The sequence below is a fragment of the Pongo abelii genome, chromosome 2 (assembly GCF_028885655.2).
Source record: "Pongo abelii isolate AG06213 chromosome 2, NHGRI_mPonAbe1-v2.0_pri, whole genome shotgun sequence".
In the NCBI taxonomy this organism is placed as follows: Eukaryota; Metazoa; Chordata; class Mammalia; order Primates; family Hominidae; genus Pongo; species Pongo abelii.
In genome coordinates this window covers 106,754,567-106,774,296 of record NC_085928.1, presented here as the reverse complement: position 1 = coordinate 106,774,296, position 19,730 = coordinate 106,754,567, and the positions used below count along the sequence as shown (strand labels likewise).

Here is a 19,730-nt window from a genome sequence, read left to right as displayed (position 1 = left end):
TGGTGGCTGGTATGGGATATAGCAAAAATAAACAGAAATTTATCAGATTTTGAAAAATGCTATACAAAGAATAAACATAAATATATTATAGAGGAAGTGGGTAGGTGGACACTTCAGAGCAAGTAAACTGGTGTCTCTGAAAAGGTGGCCTTTAAGCTGAAATGTTAAGAGATGAGAAAGACAAGGTAATTATTCCACAAAAAGGAAGAAACGAAATCAAAGGGCCTCCAGTTGGATTGGCTTCGTAACTTCACAAAACAGAAGCCACTATGAACATGAATAAAGGCTGAGCAAAATAGACAAACCACAACAGCAAGTGCAGTGATACAAAGCATTGGCAGGAAAGTAAGACAGACCATGACCCAAATCGGGGTTCTGCAAAATATTTGGAAAAAGGTTACTGAACCTCTTTAAATCTCCATTTCCTCATCAATAAAACAAAACAGTTTAATAGTGAAGTGCAAACACATGTAGAACAAGACCTGACAACTACTCATGCCACCCAGAGATGGAGACGGTGGCTTAATGTGTGAGTTAGTCACAAATACTTGCTAACAAGGAATAGGTGATTCTGGATGTGAAATAATATGGTATTAATTACCAGTAGGAGTTCTGCAGCTCTGCATAGTGACTATTTTTGTCTAGGAAGTAACTAACAGAAAGAAATCTAGGTAAGGCTGCCAAAAACAAACACTTGGTCCATTGGACAATGGTAAACCATACCATAACCAACCTCTTAGTAGAAACTATTAGTTTGACTTAATAATCTCTCCCATTACTCAAAATTACATATTTTTAGTCTGGCGAATTTCATTCCCCAAAGTAGTCTTGGTACTCAATGGAAAGATACTTCTGATAATATTAAATTAGCTGATCCCTAATATTAATAATATCCCTAATATTATCGAATGGTAATATTCAATAAATGTTCTCTTCCTCCTTTCAGATGTGAGAAAATATGCTCCCCACCAAACACCTGAATCTCCTTCAGAGACCTGAAGAATGAAAGAAAGACCTATATTTGATGAGGTAGCATATAAGGCAGAATATAGAGCAGTTAAAACAACAGCTCTGGTCAGGCATAGTGGCTCACGCCTGTAATCCCAGCACTTTGGGAGGCCAAGGTGGGTGGGTTGCCTGAGGTCAGAATCTCAAGACCAATCTGGCCAACATGGTGAAACCGTGTCTCTACTAAAAATACAAAAATTAGCCGGGCGTGGTGGCAGGCGCCTGTAATACCAGCTACTTGGGAGGCTGAGGTAGGAGAATTGCTTGAACCTGGGAAGCGGAGGTTGCAGTGAGCCAAGATCACACTATTGCACTCCAGCTTGGGTGACAAGACCAAGACTTTGTCTCAAAACAAAAAACAAAAAACAAAATACAACAGCTCTGAGAACAAAAATTTACAGTTGATGGATCACTCTCCAAAATACCCACTTGTATCTGCCATCAATAATAACTGTAATTGCCAGGCCTGAAAGCTCACGCCTGTAATCCCAGCACTTTGGGAGGCTGAGGTGGGTGGATCACCTGAGGTCAGGAATTTGAGATCAGCCTGGCCAACCTGGTGAAACCCCATCTCTACTAATAATACAAAAATTAGCCAGGCATGGTGGCACGTGCCTGTAGTCCCAGCTACTCAGGGGGCTGAGGCAGGAGAATTGCTTGAACCTGGGAGGAGGAGGTTGCAGTAACCAAGATCGTGCCACTGCACGCCAGCCTGGGTAACAGACCAAGACTCCGTCTCAAAAAATAATAATGACTGCAATTTATTCAAATACAGAATTCCTTAATTAGAAGATAGAATTGACATCTCATTTTCTAAAAAAGGAGATCTTGAAAATCCCCTTCAGGTTTAAAATTCCGTAAAGTCAAAATTTTAGTATATACTGAAAACATTAGGTTCTCCTTTACAAGTGAAGAAATCAAGCCTAATGTCTCATCTACAACTCTCCAGAACAAAGATGTTTAAAACTACCCTTATTTAATTTTTAAGGAGAATAAGTGATTATACTCTTTTCTATTCTCCTGCAAAATCACTCAAGAATTATACCTTACTTGTGAAAATGTACTCTAAGACTTGGAAATACTAGGAAAGGATGATGTCATTCTCATTTTATACTGCTTAGAAACTTTAATTTGGCTTACAAAGTATTAACACTCCACAGATTTTTGTTCTACCAATACAGTATCAATTTGCATACTGTTACAAAAACAATTCTTTCAGTGACATTTGAAAAAGTACTTTAATTAGAACTATTTCGTTAAAACTCATATTCTTATTCAATTATATTATTACCACCTTCGCTAGTTTGTAGAAAAATATTATGCTCCAAGAGGGGGAGATCACTAAGAACGGCAACAATGGATCACAGGAAATTAACTTTCCTAAAACAGTAGCAAACCAAATCATAATGGCACTAAGAATAAGCCACAGCTAATATCCTGTAGTGGCTAAGCACGAGTCTCACTTAAGAAAGGAGTATCGGCCAGTCACGGTGGCTCACGCCTGAAATCCCAGCACTTTGGAAGGCCGAGACAGGCAGATCACGAGGTCAGGAGTTTGAGACAGGCCTGACCAACATGGTGAAACCCCGTCTCTACTAAAAATATAAAAATTAGCTGGGCGTGGTGGCGCGAGCCTGTAATCCTAGCTACTCAGGAGGCTGAGACAGGAGAATCACTTAAACCCAGGAAGCAGAGGTTGCAGTGAGCCCTGGGTGACAGAGCAAGATTCTGTCTCAAAAAAAAAAAGGAAAAGAAGGAGTGTATCAAGCTGGGCATGGTGGTATGTGCCTATAATCCGAACTACTTGGAAGACTAAGGTAGGAAAATCGCTGGAGCCCAGTAGTTTAAAGCTGTGGTGAGCTATATTACACCACTGCACTCCAGCCTGACCAACAGAACAAGACCTTGGGAGAACAGACTATTAAAGGAGATGACATATTCAAGAGAGAAAGCACAGACCACTGTATAGATTTTAGGTGCTTACCTAGATCTGCTACAGTTCCTCCTTTAACGGGTGTATTTTCACTATCTTTCTTTAGGTTCACTAGAAAAAGAAAAAAAAGAGTTATGTTTATGTGGGAAAGTTGTACTTCTTTTTAGAAAGAAAACAGAATAGGACATGATTAAACGACATGCATCTCACTACAACTGCAACACCATTCAATACACTTTCAGGTAAAAATCATTAAGCCCAGCTATGAAATATTTAACAGACTATAGTCTAATTACCCAAGCACCATATATTTTCATCATAAAAGTAAACAATACAAAATACTCAACAAAACATGAAAATAATCTTTCAATCCGTTCCACAAAAGTTTTTTTTATTAAAGTTTATGATGCATTTGTTTTGATTCTCACTTCTAATCCATTCATTCTTTTAAAAAAATTAAGGAAGAACTAATAATACCTTTTTAGTTTGTTTTGACACAGGGACTCAGTCTGTCACTCAGACTTGAGTGCAGTGGTGCGATCATGGCTCACTGCAGCCTTGACCTCCCAGGCTCAAGCGATCCTCTGATCTCAGGCTCCCAAGTAATTGGGACTATGGGCACATGCCACCACATCTAGTTAATTTTTGTATTTTTTATACAAACATGGTTTCGCCATGTTGCCCAGGCTGGTCTTGAACGCCTGAGCTCATGCAATCCACTCGCATCAGCCTCCCAAAATGCCGGGATCACAGACATGAGCCACTGCGTCCGGCCAAACGAATATCTTTTATACATCTGTATGGATGTCAAAATATATCCTGAGAGTTTTTTAACTCTATGTAAATGTTATCAATACTGTGCTTAGTTCTTAGCACTGACCTTCTTTCCATGTAAGAACTTTGAATTACATTACATTTCTTTTTACAAGTCCACTGTGTCCATAGGTGGACTGTAAGTTAATCAGCCCTACACTGATTGAAACCATGTTTATTTTGAATATTTCACTGTTCAAACACATTCTTTTATAATTATCTTTGTGGGCGCATGTAATTATTTAAGAAAAACTCTAAAAATAAAACACTGCAACTAGAGGTACACATTTTAAAATTTTAAAAACACAGCCAAGGCCAGGTGAAGTGGCTCATGCCTGTAATCCCAGCACTTTGGGAGGTTGAGGCAGGTGTATCACTTGAGGTCAGGAGTCTCAGACCAGCCTGGCCAACATGGTGAAATTCCGTCTGTAATAAAATACAAAAACTAGCTGGGCATGGTGATGCGCATCTGTAATCCCAGCTACTTGGGAGGCTAAGGCAAGAGAATCACTTGAACCCAGGAGGTGGAGGTTGCAATGAGCTGAGATCACACCACTGTGTTCCAGCCTGGACAACAGAGCCAGACTCAGTCTCAAAAGCAACAACAACAACAACAAAAAAACACAGCCAAATTGCATTAAATGTCTTCATTAATTTACACTTTCATCAACAGCATTTGATAGTACTCATTCCTCAAAACTTTCACACTTTTCCATCTACCTTTTAGGTTTTGAAAATCTTATAGATGAAAACAGTGATTTGAAGAACTTGCAAATTCTTAAGTGAGGTTGACCATCTGTTCACACACTTCTTGGCCATGTATTTCTAACAAATTACCAATTTGACATAATCAACAGTAAATACTATGTAATTTAGTCTAAGGGGTTCAGATTCTTTATACATTTTTAGGATTCTAGTCGTTTGTTAAATGGTAAATACTTTCTCCCCCTACAAAAAAAACCTGTTTAAAGTGCTAAATTTCTTACATTTTAACCTCAATTATGTAACAGTGATTCTAAACATATTTGATGAGCTAAACACATAGTAATGGGAAAAAATGTGTGCCCACAAAATTCCTATGCTGAAACCCAACTGTAGTGTCCTGGTATTTAGAAGTGAGGCCTTCGGAAAATAATTAAGTCAGGAGGATAGGCCCCTCAAGAACGGGATTAATGCCCTTATAACTGGGTGTAGTGGCTCATGCCTGTAAGTCCTAGCTACCAGGGATGCTGAGGCACAAGAAATGCTTGAGCCTAGGAGGTGAAGGCTGCAGTGAGTTATGATCGCATAGCTGTATTCCAGTCTGGGTGACAATACAAGTATGCACTTTAAAATAATTAATTTAATGTTATGTGAAGTATATCTCAATTAAAACAATGCTATATTATGCATAAAATCATACACTGGAAAACTGAATGCCTGTTTTCTACTTCACCCGCAGCATCTGTCCCTGTAGTGGTTGAATAAAAGTTACTTTGTCATCCGGGTGCGGTGGCTCATGCTTGTAATCCCAGAACTTTGGAAGGACAAAGCAGGCGGATCACCTAAGGTCAGGAGTTCAAGACCAGCCTGGCCAATGTGGTGAAACCCTGTCTCTACTAAAAATACAAAAATTAGTAGGGCATGGTGGAAGGCACCTATAATCTCAGCTACTAGGGAGGTTGAAGCAGAAGAATCACATGAACCCGGCGGAGGTTGCAGTGAGCAGAGATCGTGCCAATGCACTCCAGCCTGGGCAACAGAGCAAGACTCTGTCTCAAAAAAAAAAAAAAAAAAAAAAAGTTGGACGCAGTGTGGCTCACGCCTGTAATCCCAGCACTTCAGACGGCTGAGGTGGGCAGATCACTTGAGGTCAGGAGTTCAAGACCAGCCTAGGCAACACACTGAAACCCTATCTCTAATAAAAATACAAAAATTACCCAGACATAGTGGTGCCCATCTGTAATCCCAGCTACTTGGGAGGCTGAGGCATGAGAATCACTTGAACTCAAGAGGCGGAGGTTGCAGTGAGCCGAGATTACGCCATGGCACTCCAGCCTGGGTGACTGAGCAAGACGCCGTCTCAAAAAAAAAAAGGGGGGGGGCCAGGCGAGGTGGCTCACGCCTGTAATCCTAGCACTTTGGGAGTCCGAGGCGGGTGGATCGCCTGAGATCAGAAGTTCGAGACCAGCCTGGCCAATATGACAAAACCTCATCTCTACTAAAAATACAAAAAAAAATTAGCCAGGTGTGGTGGCGGGCGCCTATAATCTCAGCTACTCGGGAGGCTGAGGTAGGACAATCACTAGAATCCTGGGGGCTGAGGTTGCAGTGAGCTGAGATTGCACCACTGCACTCCAACCTGGGCAACAGAGTGAGACTCTGTCTCAGAAACAAACAAAAAAAGAAAAACACAAACAAACAAATTTATACAACACTAGAGTCAAACGGCACATGTCCTTTTCAAGTAGTACAAGCAAAGGTTCACCAAAATAGACTATATGCTGTGTAATAAAACAAGTGTGAATAATTTTTTTTTTTTTTTGAAACAGAGCTTCACTCTTGTCGCCCAGGCTGGAGTGCAATGGCGCAATCTTGGCTCACTGCAACCTCTGCCTCCCGGGTTCAAGTGATTCTCCTGCCTCAGCCTCCCGAGTAGCTGGGATTACAGGTGCCCACCACCACACCCGGCTAATTTTTTTTTTGTATTTTTAGTAGAGACAGGGTTTCACCATGTTGTCCAGGCTGGTTTGAACTCTTGACCTCAGGTGATCCACCCGCCTTGACCTCCCAAAGTGCTGTGATTACAGGCATGAGCCACCGTGCCCAGCCAAGTGTGAATAAATTTCAAAAGACTAGATTTTCAGTGAATGATTTTGGGTTTTTTTGAATCGGGGGCTCACTCCTTAGCCCAGGCTACAGTGCAGTGATGCAATCATGGCTCACTGAAGCCTCAATGTCCTTGGTTTCCAGCAATCCTCTCACTGAATAGCTAGGACTACAGGGAAAGGCCACCATGTCCAGCTCTGCCATAGATTTTAATTAGGAATTAACTACAAAATAAGCCAGACATGGTAGCTTACAATTTGGGAGGCTGAGGAGGGCAGATTGCTTGAGCTCAGGAGTTTGAGACCAGCTTGGGCAGTATGGCAAGACCGTGTCTCTACAACGAATAAAAATTAAGCAAACGTGGTGGTGAGCACCTGTATCCCAGCTGAAACGAGAGGCTGAGGTGGGAGGATCACTTGAGTGAGCAGTGAGCCGTGACTGCCAATGCACTCCAGCCTGGGCGAAAGAGCGAGAGACCCTGACTTTTTTTTTTTTTTTAGATGGAGTCTGGCTCTGTCGCCCAGGCTGGAGTGCCCTGGCATGATCATGGCTCACTGCAACCTCCGCCTCCTGAGTTCAAGCGATTCTCTTGCCTCAGCCTCCCGAGTAGCCTGGGACTACCACCACCACGCCAGGCTAATTTTTGTATTTTTAGTAGAGATCGGGTTTCAACTTGTTGGCCAGGCTGGTCTTGAACTCGTGACCTCAAGTGATCCTCCCACCTCAGCCTACCCAAATGCTGGGATTACAGGTGTGAGCCACTGCACCTGGCCTTGACCCTGACTCTTAAGAAAAAAAAAAAAAAATTTCCAAACTCATTTTATGAGGCCAACATAACCATGATAGCAAAACCTGATGAGAAAATGCTAAGAACAGAAAGTTAAAGATCAATATCCGGCCGGGCACGGTGGCTCACGCCTGTAATCCCAGCACTTTGGGAGGCCAAGGCGGGCGGATCACGAGGTCAGGAGATCGAGACTATCCTGGCTAACATGGTGAAACCCCGTCTCTACCAAAAATACAAAAAAATTAGCCAGGCATGGTAGCGGGCAGACCTGTAGTCCCAGCTACTTGGGAGGCTGAGGCAGAAGAATGGCGTGAACCCGGGAGGTGGAGCGTGCAGTGAGCCGAGATCACGCCACTGCACTCCAGCCTGGGCGAGAGCGAGACTCCACCTCAAAAAAAAAAAAAAAAAAAAAAAAAAAAAGATCAATATCCTCCACAAATACAGACTAAAATAATCCTTTTAAAGTATATTAAACAATCAAATATAGCCAACATATTAAAAAAAAAAATACAATGTCATCAAATGAGGTAAATTCCAGGAATGCAAAGTTGATTCAACCACTACAAAAATCTTACAATTAAATATTAACTGATTAAAAGGAGAAATATCATTACATCAGTGGATATTGAAGAACGGTATCAAAATTTGGCATTCATTCATAAAAACTCAGAAAAATCCAGGAAGAAAGCTTCCTGAAATTGATGAAACATCTATTGTGTGATATCACACACCATGGTAAAATATAAATGTGTTCTTTCGAAGACAGAGAAAAAAGCAAAAATATCTGCTTTCTAAACCGCTATTAAAAATTACAGTGGAGGTATAATATAATTGGAGGTTTGTGTAATAGAAAATCCTAAGAAATCTACAAAAAAGTGCCAGAATACATGATTTTTAAAAAAGCAATAGAATACATGGCCAAAAATTAAGGAACATTAATTCTTTCTACATACTAGGAAAAAATAAGTGGAAAAATTTACACTGTAACAAAAAAAAAGAGATATAAATTTAACAAAATGTGAAAGACCTCTAATAAAACATACAAAACACAGAAGAGGAAAAATTACATTAAATGCTGGTGCTAAAACTTACATGGAAAAGCTAAGAGCTATAATAGCAAAAACAATATTGAAAAATGTGAACAAAAGTTGAAGGAGTTTACTCAATTTCAATACTTACTAAAAAAAAACTATAACTCAGGCCCTGTGGTATTAAGTACAATGAGATGGTTAGAATAGAATACTGAATCTAAATGTAGACATGTGTGATGATTTTCAACAAAGGCATCAAAATAGTTCAATGTGAGAAGTAGTGTCTTTTCAGCAAATGGTATACAAACAACTAAATACCTATGTGGGGAATAAAATTAACTTCGACCCTTAATTCATAACATCCTCAAAAACAACTTTAAATTGGGTCACAGACCTAACTATAAAAGCAGAAGGAATAAGCTTTCTACAAGAAAACACAGAAAAACACATTTGCAACACTAATGTAGGCAAAAAATTTCTTAGGACACAAGAAAAGTTAAGAGCACCTGTCCTCCAAAAAAAAAGTGTTAAGAAAATGAAAATCCAAGCAACTGTGAATAAGGGCTTGGTTATACTTAAATTCAGAAAAATCAAATGCTAAATTTATAAATTCACTAGAAAACAGAAAACCAATAAAAAGGACAAGTACTAATTCTCCTGCTTATTATTATTTTTTATCCTTTAATCCCTCCATCTGGAGGTCAAGAACTGCTTGGGACACTTTCCTTGCATCTTTGTCACCTTCAGCCTTAGTGCTTTAGCCTTCGACCAGACAACACACCATCAGCTGAGTGCAAAATACACACAGACCAACGCTGATGAGTCTAGCTTCTCCTAGTATTCTTAACTGCCCTGTATGTATATACATATGTATATACATATATACATCCAGTGCCCATCTTATACATATGTATATTGCCCTATATATCTATACATAGGTATATACATACGTATATTGCCCTACATGTATATACCTATGTGTATACATATATACACCCAGTGCCCATCTTAATTATCAATTGCTCTGTGTTTAGTGCCAGATAAATCATATAGACTTATCAATTGCTCTGCTTAGTGCCATATAAACCATATAGTCTTCTCCTATTTTTAACTGTATACTTCCTGAGTTTTAGTAACTCATCTTACTTTTAGATCCAGATAGCTTCCTATATTTTACAAATTTCTCAATAATGAAAAATAATGTTCTGGTTTTCCTATGCTTTTTTTAAATATTCTTTTCTGTCTGTCACTGTACAAGTTTAGGGCAGGAGAGATAGTTATATGCTTCATATACATCTTAATCTAAATCCCAGATTTTTTTCTTCTACTTTTTCATTATTTTTCATGCTCACAGAATAGTAAAATACAAAAGAGATATAATTTACTACAATCCTTCATCTTAGGCTGTTTTGAAGAACGGTAATTCATCTAATAACCAGAAAAGGTTCTAATTCCTCCTGTTATTTCATTTCAATGAAGTATATTAAAAAAAAAACCTACCAATAACTTTAATGACTTAGTTTCTAGTCCCTAAATTTTAAATCTCCACTTTCTAGTAGATTCCATTGAAATTCTATAAACTTGGATGATTAGTATGAGAGCTGTAATTCACCAACTGATATATATAGTCTCTTATTTACAAGCTGCTCCCACAAAGATGGGTGGAGAAGGCTAATAAATCATAAAATGCCTATCATAGGTCTTTACTTTTTGAAGTATGCTAGAGCTTATTTTTTGAAAATGTGATCACTGGCTCACTGAGGACACAAACATTTAATGGTCAATAAAAAATACCTTATCAATATTTAAAGAACATTTTGGTTTTTTGTTTTTGTTTTTGAGACTGAGTCTCGCTCTGTCGCCCAGGCTGGAGTGCAGTGGTATGATCTCAGCTCACTGCAACCTCCGCCTCCTGGGTTCAAATGATTCTTCTGCCTCAGCCTCCGGAGTAGCTGGAATTACAGGCACGCACCACCATGCTGGCTAATTTCTATATTTTTAGTAGAGATGGGGTTTCACCACATTGGCCAGGTTGGTCTTGAACTCTTGACCTCAAGTGATCTGCCTGCTTTGGTCTGTCTCCCCAAGTGCTGGGGTTACAGGTATAAGCCACCACGCCCAGCCCACTTTGAATTTAATTACATTGAATAGAAGTTAGGCCAGAATTTACATAACTGGTAACTAAGGTTCATCACACTTAGAAGAAATTCATTACTGGAGAACTTCAAATTTGCATTCACATAAAGCATTCCCTAGAGATTTCAATAAGTTGAACTATATATAGGTACGTATTCCACTTTTTCATATGAATGTGATTCTGTTGCAATTTAAAAACCATTAATTTTAAAACATTACTAAATTTAAAGATGTTTTTGGTCGCTGTAAGTTTTCTCGATAAACAAAGAGTAAAACTACTCAAATGATTAAAGAAAATTAAAAAAAGATATCCATAAAAGGGACAATCTATTCATACTTGAAAGTCGAGAACTGTGGACCCACAGCAAGCAATGAATCATCCCATGGTATTGCTGAGAATGACTAAATTAAATCTAACACTCTCATGCAGAAGAATACAAACCATTTTTGGGAAGTACTACTTCTTCTATATTGGGTACAGGTGTTGGGTCTTCCATATCCTTGGTTAGATCTTCTTGCTCATCTTCCTCTTTCTGACTTCTGCGCTTCCCATAAAGGCTAGCTTGGCTAAAATATACAAGTATATGAAATATAAACAAGACTGATTATAGCTACTGATAGCAAACAGTTTCTGAGGTTGTACACCTTCATTATTTGTAGAATATATGCTCAACATCACTTTAAAAGACAAACAGTAGGTCGGTCGCGGTGGCTCATGCCTGTAATCCCAGCACTTTGGGAGGCCGAGGCAGGTGGATCACTGAGGTCAGGAGTTTGAGACCAGCCTGACCAACATGGCAAATCCCCGTCTCTACTGAAAATACAAAAATAAGCCGGGCATGGTGACAGGCGCCTGTAATCCCATCTGCTCAGCAGGCTGAGGCAGAAGAATCGCTTGAACCCGGAAGGTGGAGGTTGGAGTGAGCTGAGATGGCGCCAGTGCACTCCCGCCTGGGTGACAGAGAAAGACTCCATCTAAAAGAATTTTTAAAAATAAAAAAGGCAAACATTAAAAAGAAAAAATTAGATAACTTCCCCCAAATTACATCTAACCAGCCAATAAAACAAAAATAAAAGTTAACAGGCATAAAAAATGGGCAAAAAATCCTACTAGATAATTGCGGGCAGTATCACAAAAGGGACTTAAATTAGTTTAATAAAAGAACAACTGCTAAGGAAATATGATATATTCTAAGATTATAAGCAATCACATATGTGATCAAAGATATATACCATTGTGTTTTAATGGCCCTTTTATCATCCAAATATCAGGAGCTACAAGTAGAATCCCTAAATATAGTACTAATTCTTTCATATAAAATCTTCCACGGCTCTTACACCAAAAATTCAATCAAATCATTATTAATTTTTAAAACTAATAAATGTCAGGGGGCTCAAAAAAAAAAAAAAAAAAAACCCAGTAATGATTCTTTACCTTTAGGGATTACAAGGGATATAGGACAGAAATTTTTACCTCACATGATTCATACAAACACAGAGAAATATGATAGAAGTATTATATTTCAGTGCAGAGAAACGAATAAAAGTACCAAGAAAATACATCATAGAGAGGTTGTAAGGACTGAAGGTCAGAGTTAAGCTGAACCTTGAAAATTGTTTAACAGTTCACTAAGAGGTAAGGGCTGGGTGTGGTGGCTCATGCCTGTAATCCCAGAGGATTGGAAGGGCAAGGCAGAAGAATTGCTTGAGGCCAGGAGTTCGAGACCAGCCTCGGAAACAGAGCGAGACCCCATCTCTACCAAAGAACAAAAAATTTAAATTTTAAGACAGGGTCTCACTCTGTTGTCCAAGCTGGAATGCAGTGGTGCAATCACAGGTCACTGCATCCTTGAACTCCTCAGCTCAACTGATGCTCCTGCCTCAGGCTCCTGAGTAGCTGAGACTATAGGTGCACACCACCATGCCCAGACTATTTTTCTTTCTCTAATTTATTCTAGATACAGGGTTTCACTATGTTGCCTCAGGTGATCTCAAACTTAAGCCATCCTCCTACCTTGGCCTCCTAAAGTGCTGGGATTGCAGGCATGAGCCACTGGCTCCTGGCCCAAAAAGTTTTGTTTTCTTTTCTTTTGTTTTGGTGGGGGCACAGGTAGGAGACAGTCTCGCTCTGTTGCCCAGGCTGGAAAGAAGTGGCACTATCTCAGCTCACTGCAACCTTTTCCTTCTCAGGTTCAAGCAATTCCCATGCCTCAGCCTCCCCAGTAGCTGGGATTACAAGGGCGCTCAATCACACACTGGCTAATTTTTTTTGTATTTTTAGTAGAGACGGGGTTTCACCATGTTGCCCAGGCTGGTCTCTAACTCCTGAGCTCAGGCAATCTGCCCACCTCAGCCTCCCAAAGTGCTAGGATTACAGGCATGGGCCATCACGCCCGGCCTCCAAAAAGTTTTTAATGCTAAGCCGGGCATGGTGGCACACACCTGTAGTCCTAGCCACTGAGGAGGACTGCTTGACCTCAGGGTTTTAAGGTTACATGACTGCACCACTGCACTCCAGCCTTTATTCTGCATCCTGAAGCATTGTCTTGTTTTAATTATTATTTTTATTCATTTATTCCTCAGCAGATGTTATTATACTAATTTAAACCCCTAATTTATTTGTTATCATTTTTTATTTTTTTTCTGCCAAAAAGCAAGATCTTGTCTGGCAAAAATAAACAAATAAAATAATAAAGAAAGACAATGCTTCAGGATGTAGAATAATGACCAAAAGTTATAAGAAAAACACACTTGCTTTGGGAAGTACTGGGTAGCAATCTAAAGTGCACTGTGAAGTGAGAGTGGAAATGGAGAAAAAGCTGTCTGAAACAGCATGCTGGGCCAGCCTGAGTTCTACGGTACAGAACGAATGCTCAAAGTTCCCTTTGAGGGATGACATATTGGCTTAGGTTGAATAGGATACATAAAGTAAAATTTTTTTCCAAATAAAAATCGCATGATGAGTTTTGTTTTTGTTTTTCTTATGGAGTCTTCCTCTGTCGCCCAGGCTAGAGTGCAGTGGTGCGATCTCAGCTCACTGCAAGCTCCGCCTCCCGGGTTCATGCCATTCTCCTGCTTCAGCCTCCTGAGTAGCTGGGACTACACGCGCCTGTCACCACACCCGGCTAATTTTTTTTGTATTTTTAGTAGAGATGGGGTTTCACCGTGTTAGCCAGGATGGTCTCAATCTCCTGACCTCGTGATCCGCCCGTCTCAGCCTCCCAAAGTGCTGGGATTACAGGCGTGAGCCACCGCACCCGGCCTTTATTTATTATTATTTTTTTTAAACAAAAGGAATGAAAGCACACTTGGAAGAGGGCCAAGCAGACAATCTGAAAGACAAGTGCTGCATGATGATTTTTTAAAAGCTTATAAACCTAAAGGCAGCAGAGAGATAAAATACTTAAAGGGGAAGAACATACACTGCAGATGAATGAAACAAAAGTTGGGAAAACAGATTTCAAAATATTTTCTAAGTATATTTTCAACATAATTCTAAGGAGAAATGTAAAATGAGAAAAGGCGTGGTCATCACAAGGCAAATGTATTCCATTAAAGTACATGCATACATATATTTTAGAGAACTCAATCTGGTATGCGTTATATTCAGAGTAGAGGGTACATGTCACCACTGTGAGCCTCAAGCCTCCCAGAGATCACATCTTGGTTCAATAACCACTGGTGTCCTGGCACCCCATTTTATCTCATTACAGTTGACAGTGCTCTCCCTGCAAAGATCTCACATAGCTCCAAAATCTCTGAACAGCAACAGCAATATTCAGATTAGAAATGTAAGAAACAGGCCAGGTGTGGTGGCTCACGCAAATAATCCCAACACTTTGGGAGGCCGAGGTGGAAGAATTGCTTGAGACCAGGAGTTCGAGACCAGTGTGGGTAACAAGACAAGACACTATCTCTACAAAAAATACAAAAATTAGCTGGGTGTGGTATTGCGCACCTGTAGTCTCAGTTACTCAAGAGGCTGAGGTAGGAGAATCGCCTGAGCCCAGGAGATGGAGGCTGCAATGGGCCAAGATCGCACCACTGTGCTCCAGTCTGGGCAACAGAGCAAGACCCTGTCTCAAAAAAAAAAGATGAAATGTTAAATATATATAAAAAGAATGTAGGCCAGGCACGGTGGCTCATGACCCTGTCTCAAAAAAAAAAAAAAAAAAAGATGAAATGTTAAACATATATAAAAGGAATGTATGCCAGGCACAGTGGCTCACGCCTGTAATCCCAGCACTTTGGGAGGCCGAGGCAGGTGGATCACGAGGTCAGGAGATCGAGACCGTCCTGACCAACGTGGTGAAACCCCGTCTCTACTAAACATACAAAAAAAATTAGCTGGGCGTGGTGGCGCGAGCCTGTAGTCCCAGCCACTTGGGAGGCTGAGGCAGGACAATCGCTTGAACATGGGAGGCAGAGGTTGCAATGAGCTGAGATTGTGCCACTGCACTCCAGCCTGGCAACAGAGCGAGACTCCCGTCTCAAAAAAAAAAAAAAAGGAACTGTAAAAAATAGTTACCCCATAAACAGCTAACGAAAAATCTATTTTTATAATTTCAATTTTCATGCCATAATACGTGTGGGCTCAAAAACTAAGTTTTTAAAGGTTTTTTGATGGCTGTAACTTGCTTAATAACATATGAAACTAACAGGTTTTTAAATGTCCCTAAAGACTTCTATTAGTAAGAGTGCTGTCATAACTACCCTTCAGGAAGTAATACGATTCAAGGCATGTTCTGGGAACAGAAACGCCAACTAGGGTAGAGAGGAAAGTCTATATAAGGAAGGTGCAGGAGAGATGTCAATTGTATCTTTACACTTCAAGCAACATCCAAAAAGTTGACTGTCACATGAAAATAATCAATTTACAAACCATAATTGTCTTGCTAAGTCTAAACAATAAAAATTATAATGAAAATATTTTAAGCTAGGCAAACCAGAAATTATGTATCTTAATATATACCAATTAATTATTAAGTACTATTTACCATTTATTAAGTGTGTGTTTAAGGCCAGGCAATGTGCAAAGGCTTTAAAGTCTCATTTAACTCTCAAAACAATCTATTCAGTAGAAATCACAATCCTCATTCAACCAAAGCTCACTAAGTACAAAAGCATAGCTCTGAACCGGGTGTTGTACTGCCATGCTTTGCAGAACATCAAGCAGCCACATATTCATCTCTTCTATGAGCGTATTTGATCACAAATGGGACAAGTGGTAAAATCAGAAAAGGAGACACTAAACATGGTGAATATAATGTTTTAAACTTCTTACCAGTCACGCTTCTCAATACATACTTAAGATACAAAAAAAAAAAAAAAATCCAAGTGATTCTCCAGCCTCAGCCTCCCAAGTAGCTGGACGACAGGCGTGCACCACCATGCCCAGCTAATTTTTATAATTTTAGTAGAGACGAGGTTTCACCATGTTGGCCAGGCTGGTTTTGAACTCCTGACCTCAGCTGATCTGCCCGCCTCGGCCTCCCAAAGTGCTGGGATTATAGGTGTAAGCCACCGCGTCCGGCCTGTTTTAATGCCCTTTGAATCATGTAATAGTTCTTACCCTTTCTTCCCACTCTTCTTCCGTGATTCTGTTGGTGTCGGAGGGGGAGGCGAAGGCGAATGTTTCCTCTTTCGAGCATTAGCTGATGCTTTTCTATCTCTTCTTTCTGGACTTCTGACTGGCTAGGAAGAAGTAAATGGAAATAAGTATGAGCTATCTTTGCTCCTCAGTTTCTACAAATCCTTGGCAAAAGGTGAGTCTCCACACACAAAGAGAACAGCATATCCTTAGTTCAGAGCAAATAAAAAGAGTATCATTAATCATCCAGGAACACCAGTAATCAAGAAACTTTCCCTGACCTTTCAGGTGATACATATCATCAATGGAAATATCGACTATCAGTTATTCAAACTATGCTATAACAGACATGCTGAAACCCTGCACAACTAAAAACTGCTACTGTTCACATTCTGTTTTGAGGTGAGAAATGTATTTCAATAACTACTGGAAAAATATGAAATACACTCTATTAAACTGACAAAATACAAAGACATGCCAAACGATCCTGTGAAAATGTAGCATTATAGGAATTATTCTTAATCTCTAAAATAAACAGAAGATAACTTTATGTCATAAGAAATGTTAAGCAAGATGGCAACATGATTTAAAAGTCAATGTCTAGGCCGGATGCCATGGCTCATGTCTGTAATCTCAGCACTTTGGGAAACCGAGGCGGGAAGATCACTTGAGGCAAGGAGTTCAAGACCAACCTCTCCAACACAGGGAAAGCCCATCTCTACTAAAAATACAAAAAATTAGCTGGGTATGGTGGAGCATGCCTGTACTCCCAGCTACTCAGGAGGCTAAGACATGAGAACTGTTCGAACCCAGTAGGCAAAGGTTGCACTGAATCGTGATCATGTCACTGCACTCCAGCCTAGGTGACACAGTAAGACCTCAAAGAAGGAAAAAAAAAAAGTCAACCTTTATAAGTAAAAACCATCCCGGCTTGCAGATGATACAATTTTATACATAAAAAAAGCTTCCAGACCTAATGAACAAGTTTAGGAAAGTTGCAAGACATTAAGATCAACATACAAAAGTAAGCCTGCATACAGTAACTACCAATTTAATAAAATAGACTATCATAAAGAAAAAAACACCTAAATGATCAGTACTAGATTAGGTAAAAGCATCACAGGCATAAGTAAATAATCTAAAATTAAAACATCAATTAGGCTGGTCACAGTGGCTCACACCTGTAATCCCAGAACTTTGGGAGGCCGAGGCGGGGGGAATGCTTGAGCCCAGGAGTTCAAGACCAGCCTGGGAAACATAGTAAGACCTTGTCTCTACAAAAACAAACAAAAAAAAGTTAGCTGGGTGGGGTGTGCGGCTGTGGCCCGAATTACTCAGAATACTAAGCTGGGAGGATAGCTTGTGCTCAGAAGGTCAAGGTGACAGTGTGCTATGATCACAACACCGCACTTCAGCCTAGGCAATAGAATGAGATTCTGTCTCATGCTAAAATGAAAAAATCCATGAATTAAACATTAATTTTCTCTGTTGCCATCCTACTCCTTACAACTGTATTTCCATTCAGAAGCTCCATAGCATCAGACTGAGAAGCTTAAACACCTTATGAGTATATAATAGTAGTTTGAAAAAAATCTAAAGGATATACACCTTTGAATGATACAGTAAATCTGAAGTTGAATTTTTTTTTTTTTTTTTTTTGAGACAGGGTCTCACTCTGACACCCAGGCTGGAGTGCAGTGGCACGATCTCAGCTCACTGCAACCTCCACCACCCAAGTTCAAGTGACTATGGATCACTGCAGCCTTAACCTCCTGGGCTCAATTGATCCCCCTCACCTCAGCCTCCCATGTAGCTGGGACTACAGTTGGGCACCACCGTGCCCAGCTAATTTTTGTATTTTTTGCAGAGACAGGGTATTGCCATGTTGCCCAGGCTAGTCTCGGACTCCTGGGCTCAAGCCCTCCACCTACCCTGGCCTCTCAAAGTACTGGAATTACAGGCGTGAGCCACCATGCCCAACCCTAAATTTTTTAACAAATATCCATGTTTATATAACCTCCTAAAAAAAATGAATAAACAAACTAAATCTGAACAGAAATGGGTATGAACTGGCCAGTTAAATAATGTAATGTAGAAATTGGAATATTCCTAATGACAAAAAAGCCTTGGATTAAAATATATTCAGTGAAAGCAATTATGTAAGTATATCTTCTGGAAAGGTTAAAATAAGAGAATATGAAGACTCCTCAGCATCATAAGACAGTGGTGGAAAAAAAAATTTTGAATAGTCCAATTCCAAAACAAACAACAACCAACTGCAAGTAAAAAGGTATGACAAAGACTCAACTGTAAAACATTTTTCTTTTCTTTTTTTTCTCTAATTTTTTTTTAATCAGTTGAAGAGACAAGGTCTTGCTACATTGCCCAGGCTGGTCTCAAACTTCTGGGCTCAAACAATCCTCCCACCTCAGCCTCCGAAAGTGCTGGGATTACAGGTGTGAGCCACTGGGCCCAGTCATTTAATATTTTTGTTTCCTAATATTTTTCCTAAAAATTGGCAAGGCATGGTGGCTCATACCTGTAATCCCAGCATTTAGGGAGGCCAAGGCAGGTGGATCAACTGAGGTCAGAAGTTCAAGATCAGCCTGGCCAACATAGTGAAACCCCATCTCTACTGAAAATACAAAAATTAGCCAGGTGTGGTGGCATGTGCCTGTAATCCCAGGTACTTGGGAAGCTGAGGCAGGAGAATTACTTGAACCCAGGAGGCAGAGACTGCATTCAGCCAAGATCATTCCACTGCACTCCAGCCTGGGCAACAGAACGAGACCCCTTGTCAAGGAAAAAAAAAAAAATTAATGTGAAAAACAGTAAGGTTTTCATAGTAAAGTCACAGCACTGAAATAGGTATGAAAGTACTGTACTCTGTATGTCAGTGGTTCAAAGAATATCCATCTCTAAGATTTTCCAATAAAGTAAAACAGGCCAGGCGCAGTGGCTCAAGCCTGTAATCCCAGCACTTTGGGAGGCAGAGGCAGGCAGATCACCTGAGGTTAAGAGTTCAAGACCAGCCTGGCCAACATGGTGAAACCCCGTTTCTACTAAAAATACAAAAATTAGCCAGATGTGGTGGCACGTGCCTGTAGTCCCAACTACTTGGGAGGCTGAGGCAGGAGGATAGCTTGAACCCAGGAGGTGGAGGCTGCAGTGAGCCGAGATCGCGGCACTGCACTCCAGCCTGGGCAACAGAGTGAGAATCTGTCTCAAAAAATAAATAAATAAATAAATAATAAAAGTAAAACAATACCCCAGGAAAAGGAACCAGAAGTCTCTAAAAGCTATCACAAACCCAATACTAACACACCTTCTTCTCAGTGTCAAGTCGTCTTCTAGTGACACCTACCACAAAAGTTGTGCCTTCCACAAGTTGTGCCTTACAAGAAATCATGGGTAAATAAGCAATTGAACGTCTTAAAAGATTAAATGATATAAAATGTCAAGTCCTCCACCCTCAGAAAAGTGGACTGAACTATAACTGTTAAGATGTTTAAGGCCTGTACTTTACACTAACTACCATCTGTGGATTAACAGTTATTTAAGAATATTAAACAGGTCGGGTGTGGTGGCTCATGCCTGTAATCCCAGCACTTTGAGAGGCCAAGG

General features: G+C 40.1%; 1 protein-coding gene across 11 annotated transcripts in view; it reads right to left on the bottom strand.

The window, feature by feature from the left end:
- SMARCC1 (SWI/SNF related, matrix associated, actin dependent regulator of chromatin subfamily c member 1) overlaps positions 1-19,730 on the bottom strand; it is a 196,820-nt gene that overhangs the window by 104,903 nt on the left and 72,187 nt on the right. For 7 of the 11 annotated variants that reach the window (XM_054550867.2, XM_054550863.2, XM_054550862.2 and 4 more), the window contains 4 exons: positions 17,288-17,380; positions 16,089-16,210; positions 10,959-11,083; positions 2,993-3,052 (listed from right to left, as the gene is read on the bottom strand). In XM_054550867.2, the coding sequence (XP_054406842.1) occupies positions 2,993-3,052; positions 10,959-11,083; positions 16,089-16,210; positions 17,288-17,380 (400 nt within the window). The remainder of the gene's footprint in view (positions 1-2,992; positions 3,053-10,958; positions 11,084-16,088; positions 16,211-17,287; positions 17,381-19,730) is intronic. The other 4 variants (XM_024244357.3, XM_054550865.2, XM_054550868.2 and 1 more) reach the window with 1 other exon arrangement.